The sequence below is a fragment of the Balaenoptera acutorostrata genome, chromosome 2, assembly GCF_949987535.1.
Source record: "Balaenoptera acutorostrata chromosome 2, mBalAcu1.1, whole genome shotgun sequence".
NCBI lineage: Eukaryota > Metazoa > Chordata > Mammalia > Artiodactyla > Balaenopteridae > Balaenoptera > Balaenoptera acutorostrata.
This window is the reverse complement of record NC_080065.1, coordinates 134,913,600-134,933,684: the sequence shown is the minus strand read 5'-3', so window position 1 is coordinate 134,933,684 and position 20,085 is coordinate 134,913,600. Positions and strand designations below refer to the sequence as shown.

The 20,085-nt window shown below is 43.8% G+C and overlaps 1 protein-coding gene and 1 pseudogene across 1 annotated transcript; both read right to left on the bottom strand.

The window, feature by feature from the left end:
• Nucleotides 1-9,356: 9,356 nt before the first annotated feature.
• Nucleotides 9,357-10,486, bottom strand: LOC103020553 (chromobox protein homolog 1-like). The gene has a single exon (XM_057541094.1). It carries the CDS (start codon nt 10,322-10,324, stop codon nt 9,776-9,778), a length of 549 nt encoding a protein of 182 aa, XP_057397077.1. The 5' UTR covers nt 10,325-10,486; the 3' UTR covers nt 9,357-9,775.
• Nucleotides 10,487-17,437: 6,951 nt separating this feature from the next.
• LOC130707295 (chromobox protein homolog 1-like) lies at nt 17,438-18,565 on the bottom strand (annotated as a pseudogene).
• Between the last annotated feature and the right edge of the window lie 1,520 nt (nt 18,566-20,085).

The following is a 20,085-nucleotide window of genomic DNA, read 5'->3' as shown; positions in this document are numbered from 1 at the left end:
TGTAGTGAAGCTGGTTTCCCACACACTGTTGATGGGAATGCACATTTACACAGCCTTTTTTTTTTTTTTTTTTTTTTATTTATTTTTGGCTGCGTAGGGTCTTCATTACTGAGCGCGGGCTGTCTCTAGTTGTGGTGAGCGGGGTCTACTCTTCATTGCGGTGCATGGGCTACTCATTGCGGTGGCTTGTCTTGTTGCGGAGCACAGGCTCTAGGTGTGCGGGCTCAGTAGTTGTGGCTTGTGGGCTTAGTTGCTCCACGGCATTTGGGATCTTCCCGGACCAGGGCTCGAACCTATGTGCCCTGCATTGGAAGGCGGAATCTTAACCACGGCGCCCCCAGGGAAGCCCTACACAGCCTGTTTTGGAGGGCAGTTTAACAGTGCCTCCACATTTTACTGGACCCACCCGTGGACCCAGCAATCCGGAACGGATCCCCTCAGAAGGTGGCACACATGCACAGTCATTTAGGTGCTCGGATGTGCACCGCAGTGTTGTTTACAGTGGAGAAAAATCTAGTAACTAAAGTGTTCATACAGTAGAGGAATGGTGAAAAAAATTATGGTACAGTCATTTCATGAATACAGTGTAGCAATTTAAAAACTGAGGTAGCTCTCTATGTATTGACATGGAAAGACTTCTAAGATGTGTGATTAAGTGATAAACCCAAAGCCCCACAGTGCAATAAATAGCATTTACTGCTGCTTTTTAAAACCGCACAATATGGCTGAGTGGATGGATGAATGGATCCATGGATGAGCATATAGCTGTGTGGACAAAGGTCAGGAAGGGTAGAGCATATACAGGATTCGTACCAGTGGCTGTTGCTGGGAAAGGGGCTGTGGTTGGGAGCAGGGTTTGTGGGGGGCACTTCCATCCGGGGGGAGAATACATCCCTCTTTATGTATGACTATCTTGCAGTCAGCACTGGGGGCAAACAGGACTACAGCGTGCTGCTGGGAAGGGATTCCTGGCACTACTGCTCTCTGCCTGGGTTCTGTACCTGCCAGTGGCCGACTAGCTGCTCTGCTAATGGCCTTTGCTGTTCATTTCTTTCTAAATGCCCTTCTTTTTTTCTTCCCTGCTTCTGCCTGGCAAAACCCAACCCACCCCAGGCTTGGCATTTATCCCAGATCAATACATTACCAGTTAGCTTCCCTTCTATAGCATTCACACCAATAAAACCCCACAAATCTACAATAATAATAAAAAACATTTATTTCTCTCATCTACACCTTGGGCGGCTGATCTTGTTGGACTCACTAGGGTTCACTCATGCATCTACAGGGCGCCTGGGGATCCTGCTCCAGGCTGGGCTTAGCAGAGGTACCTTAGCTGGTGCAGCTCTGCCTCACATGTTTCTCATCCTCGCCTTAGGACCAACAGGCCAGTTCAGTGATGCTAGAAGCATCTTCTTCTGTCTCTCCAGAGATTTCTCCATTTATTCTAACTTGTTGAAGTGATGTACCTAGAGCATTTTATAGTTTTGTTTTTCGTGAATATTTTATTGATTTTTTTTCAATGAAACGGCTTTTGGCTTTACTGATTATTCTGTGACATTTTCTGGATTTCATTCATTTCTGCTGTTATCCTCTTTCCTTCCTTATAGTTGCTATGGGTTTAATTTGTTCTTTTTCTGGTTTCTTAAGGTGGAACTCAGATCATTGACTATTTTTTCATTCAGTTAAAAACATTTTCTAATTTCCCTTGGGATTTCTTCTTTGGCTCGTGGGTTGTTTATAAGGATGCTGTTCAATTTCCACATGTTTGGATTTCCCAGTTATTGTCCTGTTAATGATTTCAAGTTTAATTCTGTTATGGTACAAGAAATACTTTGTATGATTTAGACGTTTAAACTTTATATGCTTTTAAAATTTTTAATGGTTTTTCATATAGATAAGTATATGGTACATCTTGGTGAATGTTCCCTGTGTCCTTGGGAAGAATGTGTATTCTCTTATTGTTAAATAGAGTATTCTCTAAATATCAATTAGGTCAAGTTGGTTTGTACTTTTGTTCAGGTCTTTTATATTCTTACTTTCTCTGTACTTGTACCATCTGTTACTGAGAGAGATGTGTCACCAGAGATTTGTCTATCTCTTCTTTCAGTTCTCAGTTTTGTTTCATTTATTTAGAAGCTCTCTTCTAAGGTGCATATACATTTAGGATAGTTGTATTCTTGGATAATTGACTTCTTTGTCGTTATGCAATATTCTTCACTAGCCCTAGAAATATTCCTTGTTCGGATGTCTGTTATGTCTGATATTAATACAGCACTCTAGCTGTTTTTTTGTTTTTTTTGATTACTATTTACATGGAATATCTTTTTCCATCCTTTTACTTTTATCTTACCTACGTCTTTATATTTAAAGTGGGTTTCTTTTTTTTTCATTATTATTGAAGTATAGTTGATTTACCATGTTGTGTTAGTTTCAGGTATAAAGCAAAGTGATTCAGATATATATATATATATTATATATATATATATATATTTATATATATAATTTAGATTCCTTTCCAGTATAAGTTATTATAGGATATTGAATGTAGTTCCCGGTGCTATAAAGTAGGTCTTTGTTGTTTATATATTTCATATATAGTAGTGTGTAGCTGTTAATCCCAAACTCCTAATTTATCCCCCCCTTCCTCTTTGGTAACCATAAGTTTGTGTGTTATGTCTGTGAATCTGTTCCTCTTTTGTAAATAAGTTCATTTGTATAATTTTATTTTAGATTTCACATATAAGTGATATATGATATTGTCTTTCTCTGTGTGACTTAATTCACTTAGTAAGATAATCTGGGGCTTCCCTGGTGGCGCAGTGCTTGAGAATCTGCCTGCCAATGCAGGGGACACGGGTTCGAGCCCTGGACCGGGAAGATCCCACATGACGCGGAGCAACTGGGCCCGTGAACCTACACCTACTGAGCCTGCGCGTCTGGAGCCTGTGCTCCGCAACAAGAGAGGCCACGATAGTGAGAGGCCCGCGCACCGCGATAAAGAGTGGCCCCCGCTCGCCACAACTAGAGAAAAAAGCCCTCACACAGAAACGAAGACCCAACACAGCCAAAAATAAATAAATAAATAAATAAATAAAATTAAAAAAAAAAAAAAGATAATCTGTAGGTCATGTTGCTGCAAATGGCATTAGATCATTCTTTTTTATGGCTGAGTGATATTCCATTATATATTCCATATATGTGTGTGTATATATATATGTGCCACATCTTCTTTATCCATTCCTCTGTCGATGGACACTTAGATAGCTTCCATGACTTGGCTGTTGTGAATAGTGCTGCTATGAACATGGGGGACATGTATCTTTTTGAATTAGAGTTTTCGTCTTTTCCAGTTGTATGCCCTGGAGTGGGATTGCTGGATCATGTGGTAGCTCTATTTTCAGTTTTCTAGGGAACCTCCATACTGTTCTCCATAGTGGCTGCACCAATTTACATTCTAAAGTGGGATTCTTGTAGAAGCAAATATTCGGTTTTGCTTTTTTATCCCGTATGACAATCGCGTTTAACTGGTGTAGAGCTGACCCCTGAACAATGTGGGTGTTCATCCACCTATTGCTTATCGTCGTCCCTCTGTATCCAAGGTTCCTCCTCATCTGTAGGGTCAACCAAGGCAAGTCCCTCATATCTGTCTCCTTGGAAGTCAACCTCACAATAACGCTCTTCCTTCTCTCAAAATCCAGTCCCATAGTATTGGCTTTTATACACGTTGGGTAGCGAGCCCTTGCTCAGTAACAATTTTGGACTCCATGAAGGGACTCAGCCTTGTGACAGCCTGCCCGAGGCACTGTAGCCCCTGGCGGAGTCTGGGCCCTCACCACAGACCCTGAGTGGCCACCTAGACCGAATTCATGTAGAGGGTCAGCTGTCAAGTTCCTGCTTCCCCGATGTAACCCTGCAGGCGCCTAAGTGCTCCTTTCACTTTTGAGAGAAGAATCAGCTCCTAAATAAGATGTCTTTGGGGGAGAGTAACCTTGTTAAAATGCACCTGTGCCTATATTGTCTAATAATCTCCTCAGGATTGTGGGTTAGAGTCGCACCTAAGAGAGACAATATCAAAGGTTGCAGCCACTGAGGTACCAAAGGATCAATCAGGTTAGAACCCCAATCCCTAGGTTAGAGCCCCATGTCTTTTTGTTTGCCTATGGTGACTGTTTCCTTTGTTAGGATTGGCTAATAGGGGTTGGTTCTTGGATGACTATAGCAAAACTTTCTTGAACCTGGATTAATGGGGGAGGGGGGCGGTCCTCTGACCCAGGAGGGAAAAGCCATTGCTCCCTGACTAGAGAGCTTGCCTTACAGAGCTGTTGGGAGTTTTCACCTGTGCCTAATAAAATTACCTGGCGGTATTGATAAAGAACTGTATTCTTAATGAAACCAGCCCAGATTACCTTGTTGGGGCGAGAGGGTAAAGGGGAAATGAGGGAGCAGGAAGCAGGACAATCTCGACCCCAGAAGAACGTAACCTGTGTCCGGGTTAAAGAAATTTCATACAACTGGATATTTTGGGTTTTCCTCACTGAGAGTTTTAACCCTCTTTTGCATGAGCCAAACTAGCAGGGAGTTAGCATTGAAATGTTTTTCAGTATGTGTGTGTCTGTGTGTGTATGAAACTTTGCCGGAGGAGTGAACGTTGGTGGTGATGCTAAAGGCCACATGCTATATGGAGGTCTTCAGCTGAATGTATTCTACCTAGAAATTTCCCAGGCGCTGAGCTGAGCTTGTCTTTGATCTCTGTTGGGGAGGTAAAATGTTTCGATCATCTACCTGGAAGATTAAACCCCAGCATGCCCACAAAGGAAGCCAGGGCTTGGCTATTTCAACCTGTATACTCCTGAATTCCTCTCTCACATTCAGCTCTGAGTCTCAGACAGCGTCCTCACTTTCGTTTCTTCAAGGTGATCCTGTCAATTCCTGCACCTGCCTCCCCATGAGGTAAGTTTATCCAGGTGGTGTGTGAGGCAGAGCCTGGGCTCTCCTAGGCCCCTCTGCAATAGGCACGGCTGCCCACAGCACACGGGGGGAAACTCTTAGGAGCCTCTGACCACCGTGACTATAGTCTTGGAACTGCCAGGACAGATTTCTTGGCAGACAGGCAGCACGCGTGACATTTAGGCTACAGTGCTTGGCAACCATCTTTAATGCAAACCTTTTCAGTGTTCCCGAAGGGAACCTTCAAGTCCAAGCTGGCCATCTTTGAGACTCTCCATTCTCCTTTGTGGCTTCTCCAGGGCATTCCTTTTTTTAAGTGAATGGTTTTTTTTTTTTGGCTACGTTGGGTCTTGGTTGCTGCGCACGGGCTTTTCTCTAGTTGCGGCGAGCGGGGGTTACTCTTCCTTGTGGTGCGCGGGCTTTTATGGTCGAGGGAGGAAAGGCCATTTTCTAGAGATTTGCAGTCCATAGACTGTTCTCACCTCTTGGGTTTGAAACCTGGGATATTGACTAAGAGTTTGACTTAGGGGTTGCTTGTTTTCGTGCTCTCTCTCCCCAAACATCCATTCTCGGGGGGACCAGCTAACCCCTCAGAAGAGGCACTAAGGTGGAGAGTACTTGACGGGGCAAGCGGCCCGTGTGCCCAGGTGCTGCCTACAAAGGAACAAATGGGAGCCACAAATTGGCAAGTCCTGGTGCTTTCCTTCATCTCCCGTGAGCGCCCAGGTGTTCCAGGTGCAGCCAGCATTGCAGCATCATGCAGACCTCGAGTCTCTGATAAGAGTGCGGGTTGGGGTTGGGCCCCAACCATAAAGGCTGGGAAGAAGCGGCAGGCGTTTGGTGAAGGTAGCTGTTCCAGGCTCTTCTGGGGTTTTGCTGGCCAAGAAGTCAACTATCTTGAGCCCTACAGGGGAGGAAACCCAGTCAGCCAACTGCAGAGCCCAGCTTCGCTAAGTGCTTGTATTTCTTCGAGGAAGGACTCCTGGCTGTGCTACCGTCAGCTCTCTGCCTTGCACTGTGGTTATCAACTTTCCTCAGATCAAGAGTAGGCAGGTACGTTCGACCTCCACTGGTTTTTCTAAGTTATTTTGCAAAATAAGAATTTGTGGAAGAGGTGTAAAATTACGGTTCAAGGGAGGACCCTCAGTAAAACCTGTTTTGCCTGGTGGATTTTAAGGCGGATTCTTAACCACGGCGCCCCCAGGGAAGCCCTAGACAGCCTGTTTTGGAGGGCAGTTTAACAGTGCCTCCACATTTTACTGGACCCACCCGTGGACCCAGCAATCCGGAACGGATCCCCTCAGAAGGTGGCACACATGCACAGTCATTTAGGAGCTCGGATGTGCACCGCAGCGTTGTTTACAGTGGAGAAAAATCAAGTAACTAAAGTGTTCATACAGTAGAGCAATGGTGAAAAAAATTATGGTACATTCATTTCATGAATACAGTGTAGCAATTTAAAAACTGAGGTAGCTCTCTATGTATTGACATGGAAAGACTTCTAAGATGTGTGATTAAGTGATAAACCCAAAGCCCCACAGTGCAATAAATAGCATTTACTACTGCTTTTTAAAACCGCACAATATGGCTGAGTGGATGGATGAATGGACCCATGGATGAGCATATAGCTGTGTGGACAAAGGTCAGGAAGGGTAGAGCATATACAGGATTCGTACCAGTGGCTGTTGCTGGGAAAGGGGCTGTGGTTGGGAGCAGGGTTTGTGGGGGGCACTTCCATCCGGGGGGAGAATAGATCCCTCTTTATGTATGACTATCTTGCAGTCAGCACTGGGGGCAAACAGGACTACAGCGTGCTGCTGGGAAGGGATTCCTGGCACTACTGCTCTCTGCCTGGGTTCTGTACCTGCTAGTGGCCAGCTAGCTGCTCTGCTAAGGGCCTTTGCTGTTCATTTCTTTCTAAATGCCCTTCTTTTTTTCTTCCCTGCCTCTGCCTGGTAAAACCCAGCCCTCCCCAGGCTTGGCATTTATCCCAGGTCAATACATTACCAGTTAGCATTCCTTGTATAGCATTCAAACCAATAAAACCCCACAAATCTACAATAATAGTAAAAAACATTCTTTTCTCTCTCATCTGCACCTCGGGCGGCTGACCTTGTTGGACTCAGTAGGGTTCACTCATGCATCTACAGGGTGCCTGGGGATCCTGCTCCAGGCTGGGCTTAGCACAGGTACCTTAGCTGGTGCAGCTCTGCCTCACATGCTTCTCATCCTCACCTTAGGACCAACAGGCCAGTTCAGTGATGCTAGAAGCATCTTCTTGTGTCTCTCCAGAGACTTGTGCATTTTATCTAACTTGTTGAAGTGATGTACCTAGAGCATTTTATAGTATTCCCTTATTATCCTTTTAGTGTCTGTACACTAAAAGGGTGATGTTCGTGATGATGTCCCCTCTTTGATTCCTGACATTTGTAATTTGTGTCTTTCTTGTTTTGTTTTGTTTTTCTTGAATATTTTATTGATTTTTTTTTTAATGAAACGGCTTTTGGCTTTACTGATTATTCTCTGACATTTTCTGGATTTCATTCATTTCTGCTGTTATCCTCTTTGCTTCGCTATAGTTGCTATGGGTTTAATTTGTTCTTTTTCTGGTTTCTTAAGGTAGAACTCAGATCATTGATTATTTTTTCTTTCAGTTAAAAACATTTTCTAATTTCCCTTGGGATTTCTTCTTTGACTCGTGGGTTGTTTATAAGGATGTTGTTCAATTTCCACATGTTTGGATTTCCCAGTCATTGTCCTGCTAATGATTTCAAGTTTAATTCTGTTATGGTTCAAGAAATACTCTGTATGATTTAGATGTTTAAACTTTTTATGCTTTTTAAATTTTTAATGGTTTTTCATATAGATAAGAATATGGTACATCTTGGTGAATGTTCCCTGTGTCCTTGGGAAGAATGTGTACTCTCTTATTGTTAAGTAGAGTATTCGCCAAATATCAATTAGGTCAAGTTGGTTTGTACTTTTGTTCAGGTCTTTTATATTCTTACTTTCTCTGTACTTGTACCATCTGTTACTGAGAGAGATGTGTCACCAGAGATTTGTCTATCTCTTCTTTCAGCTCTCAGTTTTGTTTCATGTATTTGTTTTTCAGGATTATAAATCTTTAGTTTTATTAAGAGAAATGCTGACAGTGTTGGTATGAAGTTTAACATTTAAACAAAATTTTCACAGAAACCCAACACATGCCTAAAACGATTTTACAGCGGAGTTCTAGATGCAGGTCTAAATGATGTCAAGGACTGATGGATCTCATGATTCAAGACAGCATTTTGGGTTTTAGTTAATTCTTAGGATTAAAAAAATTTGTTCTGTTTTAAAGTGAACCACTGCCCAGGTATGAAAATTTAATCTTCTCCTGAGACCAGGGCTTCAGAAATCATTCAACTCTTGAAGTGACTCAGGGAACTTGTGCTGTCAGTGACTGAACCCTGTCACCAATGGTTTGAAAGTTCAAAAAACAGAGGCTCCAAGAGTTTTCCACCCTCAGAGCACCAGCCCTTGTCTTTGCCTACTCTCCCACCTCCTATACCACCCTCTGCCCTTCCCCAAATACTTCAGCCAGTGGCTTGGATGGAGAAGCTGATATTTATAACTTCATAATTGGAAAAGAAAGGGTCTTCTTGTCAATTTCAAGAATTAGCACCTCTAAGACAGAATGATTTGCCTATGTATACACTCCAATAAGACTTTTCCTCCTCAAGCAGTTTCCAACCCCCAAATGGCAGCTTCGGTAACTTCTTAACCGGGAAGTTAAGAAGTTACCAAAGCTTAATGCTTTTTGGGAACAGCGTTAAGCTCAGGCAGGGAACACCTTGGCTTCTAAGTTTCAGGCATTCACGGCTTTTAAACAGTCTCTCACAGTCCTCATGTAGGTTGCCAATGACTTTTTTTTTTTTTAATTAACTGACAATTACATTTTTTTAAAAAATTTATTTATTTATTTATGGCTGCGTTGGGTCTTCGTTTCTGTGTGAGGGCTTTCTCTATTTGCGGCAAGCGGGGGCCACTCTTCATCGCAGTGTGCGGGCCTCTCACTATCGCGGCCTCTCTTGTTGCGGAGCACAGGCTCCAGACGCGCAGGCTCAGTAGTTGTGGCTCATGTGCCTAGTTGCTCCGCGGCATGTGGGATCATCCCAGACCAGGGCTCGAACCCGTGTCCCCTGCATTGGCAGGCAGACTCTCAACCACTGCACCACCAGGGAAGCCCCGCCAATGGCATTTTTCGAAAGGATGAGATATTCTGGACACAGAACCAAATCATCATTAGTTCTTTCCTTTGTTTCACCATTTGCCCCCAAGAGACCCCAAATTTTAACAAAAATGATCCTAACCTATCTCCTTTCTTTCCCACACCATCCCTCCCACCCCCAAATAATACACCAGAAATAGCCAAAAACTACGTATATGCTACGCTGTAAAAATGCAGAGTTAACACTATTGGGAAGAAGGCTGTGGGTTGTGGAGATGCTCTTTGAAGATCTACAGTATCTTTTGCTCTCCCACATCCCATTCTGCCAGTTTTGTCCTTCATAGAAGGCCCTTTGCTTTTCTCAGCAAAGTTCAGAATGGGTTGCCTTGAAACACTGACCCTCCTTCCCCTCCACTGGGATGGGTGTGCAAAGTATACAGCATGGAGCGGCTTTAAAGCACTTGGGCTGCTGTGGGGCACAGAAACTATACTGGCTTTTCAAAGGCCATCTTCTCAAGCCCCCTCTATGGTGTCAAGACAAGTAGAACTCCTTCTTTCCCCACTTGAAACCCACAGTCAGATGTGACAGGGGCTGGTACTCAGGAGAGTTAATTCTTGTCATCTTTTTTTGTCATCATCCTCCGAGGGGTAGGAATGCCACATCAGCCTTTCCTCATAGAAGGATGTGACAACCTGTGGGCACTTGACATTGGCTTCCTTGGCAGGGACCAGGTCAGCCTCATCAGAGTTTTTGCATTTCATCAGGAACATGAGTTCTCCACTGGAGTCTGTAGCTCCAATAATCCGCTCCGTTTCCAAACCCCAGGCAAAGCCTCGTGGCTTTTCTGACTCTTCTTTCTGCTTCTTTGGTTTGCTCTCCTCCCCCTTACCTTCCGAATCATCATCAGCTTTGCGCTTGCCTCCCTCTGATTTATCTGTCTCGTGTGCTGTTTTCTGTGACTGTAGGAACTCAGCAATGAGGTCGGGGCAATCCAGGTTTTCTTTCGGCTCCCATGTGTTGTCCTCATCTGAGACCCCCTTCCACGTTAGGAGGTACTCCACTTTGCCCTTTACCACTCGACGGTCGAGAACTTTTTCCACCACATATTCTTCTTCCTCTTCTTCTAGCACCTCCTCCACTTTCTTGTTGTTTTGCTTTTTCCCCATAGTACCCGCCAGCTTTCTTGTATAAAGGGTGACGGGGCTCAGAGCAGCGCCCACGAGCCCGAGAGGAATCGGTGCCGCGCTACTGGCGCGTCTTGTTGGGCCGGCGAGGGGAGTGGCGACCAGAAAAGCAACAAGCCGGTTGACCGCGGTTGAGCCCCTCGCTGAAGCCTGTTCTAAGGTGCATATACATTGAGGATAGTTGTATTCTTGGATAATTGACTTCTTTGTCATTATGTAATATTCTTCACTATCCCTAGAAATATTCCTTGTTCTGATGTCTGCTTTGTCTGATATGAATACAGCACTCTAGCTGTTTTTTTGTTTTTTTCTGATTACTGTTTACGTGGAATACCTTTTTCCATCCTTTTACTTTTATCCTACCTATGTCTTTATATTAAAAGTGGGTTTCTTTTTTTTCATTATTATTGAAGTATAGTTGATTTACCATGTTGTGTTAGTTTCAAGTATAAAGCAAAGTGATTCAGATATATATATATATATTTATATATATATATATTTATATATATAATTTAGATTCCTTTCCAGTATAAGTTATTACAAGATATTGAATGTAGTTCCCTGTGCTATAAAGTAGGTCCTGTTGTTTATATATTTTATATATAGTAGTGTGTAGCTGTTAATCCCAAACTCCTACTTTATCCCCCCTTCCTCTTTGGTAGCCATAAGTTTGTTATGTCTGTGAATCGTTCCTCTTTTGTAAATAAGTTCATTTGTATAATTTTATTTTAGATTTCACATATAAGTGATATATGATATTGTCTTTCTCTGTGTGACTTAATTCACTTAGTATGATGATCTGTAGGTCATGTTACTGAAAATGACATTATTTCATTCTCTTTAATGGCTGAGTGATATTCCATTATATATTCCATATATGTGTGTGTATATATATATGTGCCACATCTTCTTTATCCATTCCTCTGTCGATGGACACTTAGATAGCTTCCATGACTTGGCTGTTGTGAATAGTGCTGCTGTGAACATTGGGGTACATGTATCTTTTTGAATTACAGTTTTCGTCTTTTCCAGTTGTATGCCCTGGAGTGGGATTGCTGGATCATGTGGTAGCTCTATTCTTACTTTTTTCGGGAACCTCCATACTGTTCTCCATAGTGGCTGCACCAATTTACATTCTAAAGTGGGTTTCGTGTAGAAAGCAAATATTCGGTTTTGCTTTTTTATCCCGTATGACAATCGCGTTTAATTGGTGTAGGTTAAACTACACTGTGGGTGTTCATCCAACTATTGCTTATCGTTCTCCCTCTGTATCCAAGGTTCCTCCTCATCCGTGGTGTCAACCAAGGCAAGGCCCTCCAATCTGTCTCCTTGGCAGTCAACCTCACAATAAAGCTCTTCCTTTTCTCAAAAGCCAGTGCCATAGTATTGGCTTTTATGCACGTTGGGTAGCGAGCCCTCGCTCAGTAACAATTTTGGACTCCATGAAGGGACTAAGTCTTGTGACAGCCTGCCCGAGGCACTGTAGGCCCTGGCGGAGTGTGGGCCCTCACCACAGACCCTGAGTGGCCACCTAGACCGAATTCATCCAGAGGGTCAGCTGTCGAGTTCCTGCTTCACCACTGTGGCCCTCCAGGACCCTAAGTGCTCCTTTCACTTTTGAGAGAAGAAACAGCTCCTAAATCAGGCGTCTTTCGGGGAGAGTAACCTTGTTAAAATGCACCTGTGCCTGTATTATCTAATAATCTCCTCAGGATTGTGGGTTAGAGTTCCACCGAAGAGAGACAATATCAAAGGTTGCAGCCGCTGAGGTACCAAAGGATCAATCAGGTTAGAATCCCAATCCCTGGGTTAGAGCCCATGCATTTTTGTTTGCCTATGTCTGACTGTTTCCTTTGTTAGGATTGGCTAATAGGGGTTGGTTCTTGGATGACTATAGCAAAACTTTCTTGAACCTGGATTAATGGGGTGGGGGGGGAGCGGTCCTCTGACCCAGGAGGTAAAAGCCATTGCTCCCTGACTAGAGAGCTTGCCTGACGGAGCTGTCGGAAGTTTTCACCTGTGCCTAATATAATTACCTGGTGGTATTGATAAAGGTGTGTATTCTTAATGAAACCAGCCCAGATTACCTTGTTGGGGCGAGAGGGTAAAGGGGAAATGAGGGAGCGTGAAGCAGGTAAGTCTCCACCCCAGAAGAACGTAACCCGTGTCTGGGTTAAAGGAATTTCATACAAGTGGACATTTTGGGTTTTCCTCACTGAGAGTTTGAACCCTCTTTTGCATGAGCCAAACTCGCAGGGAGTTAGCATTGAAATGCTTTTCAGTATGTGTGTGTGTTTGTGTCTGTGTGTGTGTGTGTGTGTGTGTGTGTGTGTGTGTGTGTGTGTGTATGAAAATTTGCTGGAGGAACAAGCATTGGTGGTGATGCTAAAGGCCACATGCTATATGGAGGTCTTCGGCTGAATGTATTCTACCTGGAAATTTCCCAGGCGCTGAGCTGAGCTTGTCTTTGATCTCTGCTGGGGAGGTAAAATGTCTCCATCATCTACCTGGAAGATTAAACCCCAACATGCCCACACAAGAAGCCAAGGCTTGGTTGTTTCATCCTTTATACTCCTGAATTCCTCTCTCACATTCACCTCTGAGTCTCAGACAGCGTCCTCACTTTGGTTTCTTCAAGGTGATCCTGTCATTTCCTGCACCTGCTTCCCCATGAGGTAAGTTTATCCAGGTGGTGCGTGAGGCAGAGCCGGGGCTCTCCTAGGCCCCTCTACAATAGGCACGCCTGCCCTCAGCACACGGGGGGAAACTCTTAGGAGCCTCTGACCACCGTGACTACAGTCTCGGAACTGCCAGGACAGATTTCTTGGCAGACAGGCAGCACGCGTGACATTTAGGCTACAGTGCTTGGCAACCATCTTTAATGGAAACCTTTTCAGTGTTCCCTAAGGGAACCTTCAAATCCAAGCTGGTCATCTTTGAGACTCTCCATTCTCCTTGTGGCTTCTCCAGGGAATTCTTTTTTTTTCTTTTTAAGTGAATGCTTTTTTTTTTTTTTTTTTTGGCTACGTTGGGTCTTGGTTGCTGCGCGTGGGCTTTTCTCTAGTTGCGGCAAGCGGGGGCTACTCTTCCTTGTGGTGCACAGGCTTTTATGGGCGAGGGAGGGAAGCCCATTTTCTAGAGATTTGCAGTCCGTAGACTGTTCTCAGCTCTTGGGTTTGAAACCTGGGATATTGACTAAGACTTTGACTTAGTGGTTGCTTGTTTTCGTGCTCTCTCTCCCCAAACATACATTCTTGGGGGACCACCTAACCCCTCAGAAGAGGCACTAAGGTGCAGAATAGTTGACGGGGCAAGCGGCCCGTGTGCCCAGGTGCTGCCTACAAAGGAACAAATGGGAGCCACAGATTGGCAAGTCCTGGTGCTTTCCTTCATCTCCCGTGAGCGCCCAGGTTTTCCAGGTGCAGCCAGCATTGCAGCATCACGCAGAGCTCGAGTCTCTGATAAGAGTGCAGGTTGGGGTTGGGCCCCAACCATAAAGGCTGGGAAGAAGCGGCAGGCGTTTGGTGAAGGTAGCTGTTCCAGGCTCTTCTGGGGTTTTGCTGGCCAAGAAGTCAACTATCTTGAGCCCTACAGGGGAGGAAACCCAGTCAGCCAACTGCAGAGCCCAGCTTCGCTAAGTGCTTGTATTTCTTCGAGGAAGGACTCCTGGCTGTGCTACCGTCAGCTCTCTGCCTTGCACTGTGGTTATCAACTTTCCTCAGATCAAGAGTAGGCAGGTACGTTCGACCTCCACTGGTTTTTCTAAGTTATTTTGCAAAATAAGAATTTGTGGAAGAGGTGTAAAATTACGGTTCAAGGGAGGACCCTCAGTAAAACCTGTTTTGCCTGGTGGATTTTAAGGCGGATTCTTAACCACTGCGCCCCCAGGGAAGCCCCACACAGCCTGTTTTGGAGGGCAGTTTAACCGTGCCTCCCCATTTTACTGGACCCACCCGTGGACCCAGCAATCCGGAACGGATCCCCTCAGAAGGTGGCACACATGCACAGTCATTTAGGTGCTCGGATGTGCACCGCAGCGTTGTTCACAGTGGAGAAAAATCAAGTAACTAAAGTGTTCATACAGTAGAGCAATGGTGAAAAAAATTATGGTACATTCATTTCATGAATACAGTGTAGCAATTTAAAAACTGAGGTAGCTCTCTATGTATTGACATGGAAAGACTTCTAAGATGTGTGATTAAGTGATAAACCCAAAGCCCCACAGTGCAATAAATAGCATTTACTACTGCTTTTTAAAACCGCACAATATGGCTGAGTGGATGGATGAATGGACCCATGGATGAGCATATAGCTGTGTGGACAAAGGTCAGGAAGGGTAGAGCATATACAGGATTCGTACCAGTGGCTGTTGCTGGGAAAGGGGCTGTGGTTGGGAGCAGGGTTTGTGGGGGGCACTTCCATCCGGGGGGAGAATAGATCCCTCTTTATGTATGACTATCTTGCAGTCAGCACTGGGGGCAAACAGGACTACAGCGTGCTGCTGGGAAGGGATTCCTGGCACTACTGCTCTCTGCCTGGGTTCTGTACCTGCTAGTGGCCAGCTAGCTGCTCTGCTAAGGGCCTTTGCTGTTCATTTCTTTCTAAATGCCCTTCTTTTTTTCTTCCCTGCCTCTGCCTGGTAAAACCCAGCCCTCCCCAGGCTTGGCATTTATCCCAGGTCAATACATTACCAGTTAGCATTCCTTGTATAGCATTCAAACCAATAAAACCCCACAAATCTACAATAATAGTAAAAAACATTCTTTTCTCTCTCATCTGCACCTCGGGCGGCTGACCTTGTTGGACTCAGTAGGGTTCACTCATGCATCTACAGGGTGCCTGGGGATCCTGCTCCAGGCTGGGCTTAGCACAGGTACCTTAGCTGGTGCAGCTCTGCCTCACATGCTTCTCATCCTCACCTTAGGACCAACAGGCCAGTTCAGTGATGCTAGAAGCATCTTCTTGTGTCTCTCCAGAGACTTGTGCATTTTATCTAACTTGTTGAAGTGATGTACCTAGAGCATTTTATAGTATTCCCTTATTATCCTTTTAGTGTCTGTACACTAAAAGGGTGATGTTCGTGATGATGTCCCCTCTTTGATTCCTGACATTTGTAATTTGTGTCTTTCTTGTTTTGTTTTGTTTTTCTTGAATATTTTATTGATTTTTTTTTTAATGAAACGGCTTTTGGCTTTACTGATTATTCTCTGACATTTTCTGGATTTCATTCATTTCTGCTGTTATCCTCTTTGCTTCGCTATAGTTGCTATGGGTTTAATTTGTTCTTTTTCTGGTTTCTTAAGGTAGAACTCAGATCATTGATTATTTTTTCTTTCAGTTAAAAACATTTTCTAATTTCCCTTGGGATTTCTTCTTTGACTCGTGGGTTGTTTATAAGGATGTTGTTCAATTTCCACATGTTTGGATTTCCCAGTCATTGTCCTGCTAATGATTTCAAGTTTAATTCTGTTATGGTTCAAGAAATACTCTGTATGATTTAGATGTTTAAACTTTTTATGCTTTTTAAATTTTTAATGGTTTTTCATATAGATAAGAATATGGTACATCTTGGTGAATGTTCCCTGTGTCCTTGGGAAGAATGTGTACTCTCTTATTGTTAAGTAGAGTATTCGCCAAATATCAATTAGGTCAAGTTGGTTTGTACTTTTGTTCAGGTCTTTTATATTCTTACTTTCTCTGTACTTGTACCATCTGTTACTGAGAGAGATGTGTCACCAGAGATTTGTCTATCTCTTCTTTCAGCTCTCAGTTTTGTTTCATGTATTTGTTTTTCAGGATTATAAATCTTTAGTTTTATTAAGAGAAATGCTGACAGTGTTGGTATGAAGTTTAACATTTAAACAAAATTTTCACAGAAACCCAACACATGCCTAAAACGATTTTACAGCGGAGTTCTAGATGCAGGTCTAAATGATGTCAAGGACTGATGGATCTCATGATTCAAGACAGCATTTTGGGTTTTAGTTAATTCTTAGGATTAAAAAAATTTGTTCTGTTTTAAAGTGAACCACTGCCCAGGTATGAAAATTTAATCTTCTCCTGAGACCAGGGCTTCAGAAATCATTCAACTCTTGAAGTGACTCAGGGAACTTGTGCTGTCAGTGACTGAACCCTGTCACCAATGGTTTGAAAGTTCAAAAAACAGAGGCTCCAAGAGTTTTCCACCCTCAGAGCACCAGCCCTTGTCTTTGCCTACTCTCCCACCTCCTATACCACCCTCTGCCCTTCCCCAAATACTTCAGCCAGTGGCTTGGATGGAGAAGCTGATATTTATAACTTCATAATTGGAAAAGAAAGGGTCTTCTTGTCAATTTCAAGAATTAGCACCTCTAAGACAGAATGATTTGCCTATGTATACACTCCAATAAGACTTTTCCTCCTCAAGCAGTTTCCAACCCCCAAATGGCAGCTTCGGTAACTTCTTAACCGGGAAGTTAAGAAGTTACCAAAGCTTAATGCTTTTTGGGAACAGCGTTAAGCTCAGGCAGGGAACACCTTGGCTTCTAAGTTTCAGGCATTCACGGCTTTTAAACAGTCTCTCACAGTCCTCATGTAGGTTGCCAATGACTTTTTTTTTTTTTAATTAACTGACAATTACATTTTTTTAAAAAATTTATTTATTTATTTATGGCTGCGTTGGGTCTTCGTTTCTGTGTGAGGGCTTTCTCTATTTGCGGCAAGCGGGGGCCACTCTTCATCGCAGTGTGCGGGCCTCTCACTATCGCGGCCTCTCTTGTTGCGGAGCACAGGCTCCAGACGCGCAGGCTCAGTAGTTGTGGCTCATGTGCCTAGTTGCTCCGCGGCATGTGGGATCATCCCAGACCAGGGCTCGAACCCGTGTCCCCTGCATTGGCAGGCAGACTCTCAACCACTGCACCACCAGGGAAGCCCCGCCAATGGCATTTTTCGAAAGGATGAGATATTCTGGACACAGAACCAAATCATCATTAGTTCTTTCCTTTGTTTCACCATTTGCCCCCAAGAGACCCCAAATTTTAACAAAAATGATCCTAACCTATCTCCTTTCTTTCCCACACCATCCCTCCCACCCCCAAATAATACACCAGAAATAGCCAAAAACTACGTATATGCTACGCTGTAAAAATGCAGAGTTAACACTATTGGGAAGAAGGCTGTGGGTTGTGGAGATGCTCTTTGAAGATCTACAGTATCTTTTGCTCTCCCACATCCCATTCTGCCAGTTTTGTCCTTCATAGAAGGCCCTTTGCTTTTCTCAGCAAAGTTCAGAATGGGTTGCCTTGAAACACTGACCCTCCTTCCCCTCCACTGGGATGGGTGTGCAAAGTATACAGCATGGAGCGGCTTTAAAGCACTTGGGCTGCTGTGGGGCACAGAAACTATACTGGCTTTTCAAAGGCCATCTTCTCAAGCCCCCTCTATGGTGTCAAGACAAGTAGAACTCCTTCTTTCCCCACTTGAAACCCACAGTCAGATGTGACAGGGGCTGGTACTCAGGAGAGTTAATTCTTGTCATCTTTTTTTGTCATCATCCTCCGAGGGGTAGGAATGCCACATCAGCCTTTCCTCATAGAAGGATGTGACAACCTGTGGGCACTTGACATTGGCTTCCTTGGCAGGGACCAGGTCAGCCTCATCAGAGTTTTTGCATTTCATCAGGAACATGAGTTCTCCACTGGAGTCTGTAGCTCCAATAATCCGCTCCGTTTCCAAACCCCAGGCAAAGCCTCATGGCTTTTCTGACTCTTCTTTCTGCTTCTTTGGTTTGCTCTCCTCCCCCTTACCTTCCGAATCATCATCAGCTTTGCGCTTGCCTCCCTCTGATTTATCTGTCTCGTGTGCTGTTTTCTGTGACTGTAGGAACTCAGCAATGAGGTCGGGGCAATCCAGGTTTTCTTTCGGCTCCCATGTGTTGTCCTCATCTGAGACCCCCTTCCACGTTAGGAGGTACTCCACTTTGCCCTTTACCACTCGACGGTCGAGAACTTTTTCCACCACATATTCTTCTTCCTCTTCTTCTAGCACCTCCTCCACTTTCTTGTTGTTTTGCTTTTTCCCCATAGTACCCGCCAGCTTTCTTGTATAAAGGGTGACGGGGCTCAGAGCAGCGCCCACGAGCCCGAGAGGAATCGGTGCCGCGCTACTGGCGCGTCTTGTTGGGCCGGCGAGGGGAGTGGCGACCAGAAAAGCAACAAGCCGGTTGACCGCGGTTGAGCCCCTCGCTGAAGCCTGTTCTAAGGTGCATATACATTGAGGATAGTTGTATTCTTGGATAATTGACTTCTTTGTCATTATGTAATATTCTTCACTATCCCTAGAAATATTCCTTGTTCTGATGTCTGCTTTGTCTGATATGAATACAGCACTCTAGCTGTTTTTTTGTTTTTTTCTGATTACTGTTTACGTGGAATACCTTTTTCCATCCTTTTACTTTTATCCTACCTATGTCTTTATATTAAAAGTGGGTTTCTTTTTTTTCATTATTATTGAAGTATAGTTGATTTACCATGTTGTGTTAGTTTCAAGTATAAAGCAAAGTGATTCAGATATATATATATATATTTATATATATATATATTTATATATATAATTTAGATTCCTTTCCAGTATAAGTTATTACAAGATATTGAATGTAGTTCCCTGTGCTATAAAGTAGGTCCTGTTGTTTATATATTTTATATATAGTAGTGTGTAGCTGTTAATCCCAAACTCCTACTTTATCCCCCCTTCCTCTTTGGTAGCCATAAGTTTGTTATGTCTGTGAATCGTTCCTCTTTTGTAAATAAGTTCATTTGTATAATTTTATTTTAGATTTCACATATAAGTGATATATGATATTGTCTTTCTCTGTGTGACTTAATTCACTTAGTATGATGATCTGTAGGTCATGTTACTGAAAATGACATTATTTCATTCTTTTTTATGGCTGAGTGATATTCCATTATATATATGTGTGTGTATATATATATGTGCCACATCTTCTTTATCCATTCCTCTGTCGATGGACACGTAGATAGCTTCCATGACTTGGCTGTTGTGAATAGTGCTGCTGTGAACATTGGGGTACATGTATCTTTTTGAATTACAGTTTTCGTCTTTTCCAGTTATATGCCCTGGAGTGGGATTGCTGGATCATGTGGTAGCTCTATTCTTACTTTTTTCGGGAACCTCCATACTGTTCTCCATAGTGGCTGCACCAATTTACATTCTAAAGTGGGTTTCGTGTAGAAAGCAAATATTCGGTTTTGCTTTTTTATCCCGTATGACAATCGCGTTTAATTGGTGTAGGTTAAACTACACTGTGGGTGTTCATCCAACTATTGCTTATCGTTCTCCCTCTGTATCCAAGGTTCCTCCTCATCCGTGGTGTCAACCAAGGCAAGGCCCTCCAATCTGTCTCCTTGGCAGTCAACCTCACAATAAAGCTCTTCCTTTTCTCAAAAGCCAGTGCCATAGTATTGGCTTTTATGCACGTTGGGTAGCGAGCCCTTGCTCAGTAACAATTTTGGACTCCATGAAGGGACTAAGTCTTGTGACAGCCTGCCCGAGGCACTGTAGGCCCTGGCGGAGTGTGGGCCCTCACCACAGACCCTGAGTGGCCACCTAGACCGAATTCATCCAGAGGGTCAGCTGTCGAGTTCCTGCTTCACCACTGTGGCCCTCCAGGACCCTAAGTGCTCCTTTCACTTTTGAGAGAAGAAACAGCTCCTAAATCAGGCGTCTTTGGGGGACAGTAACCTTGT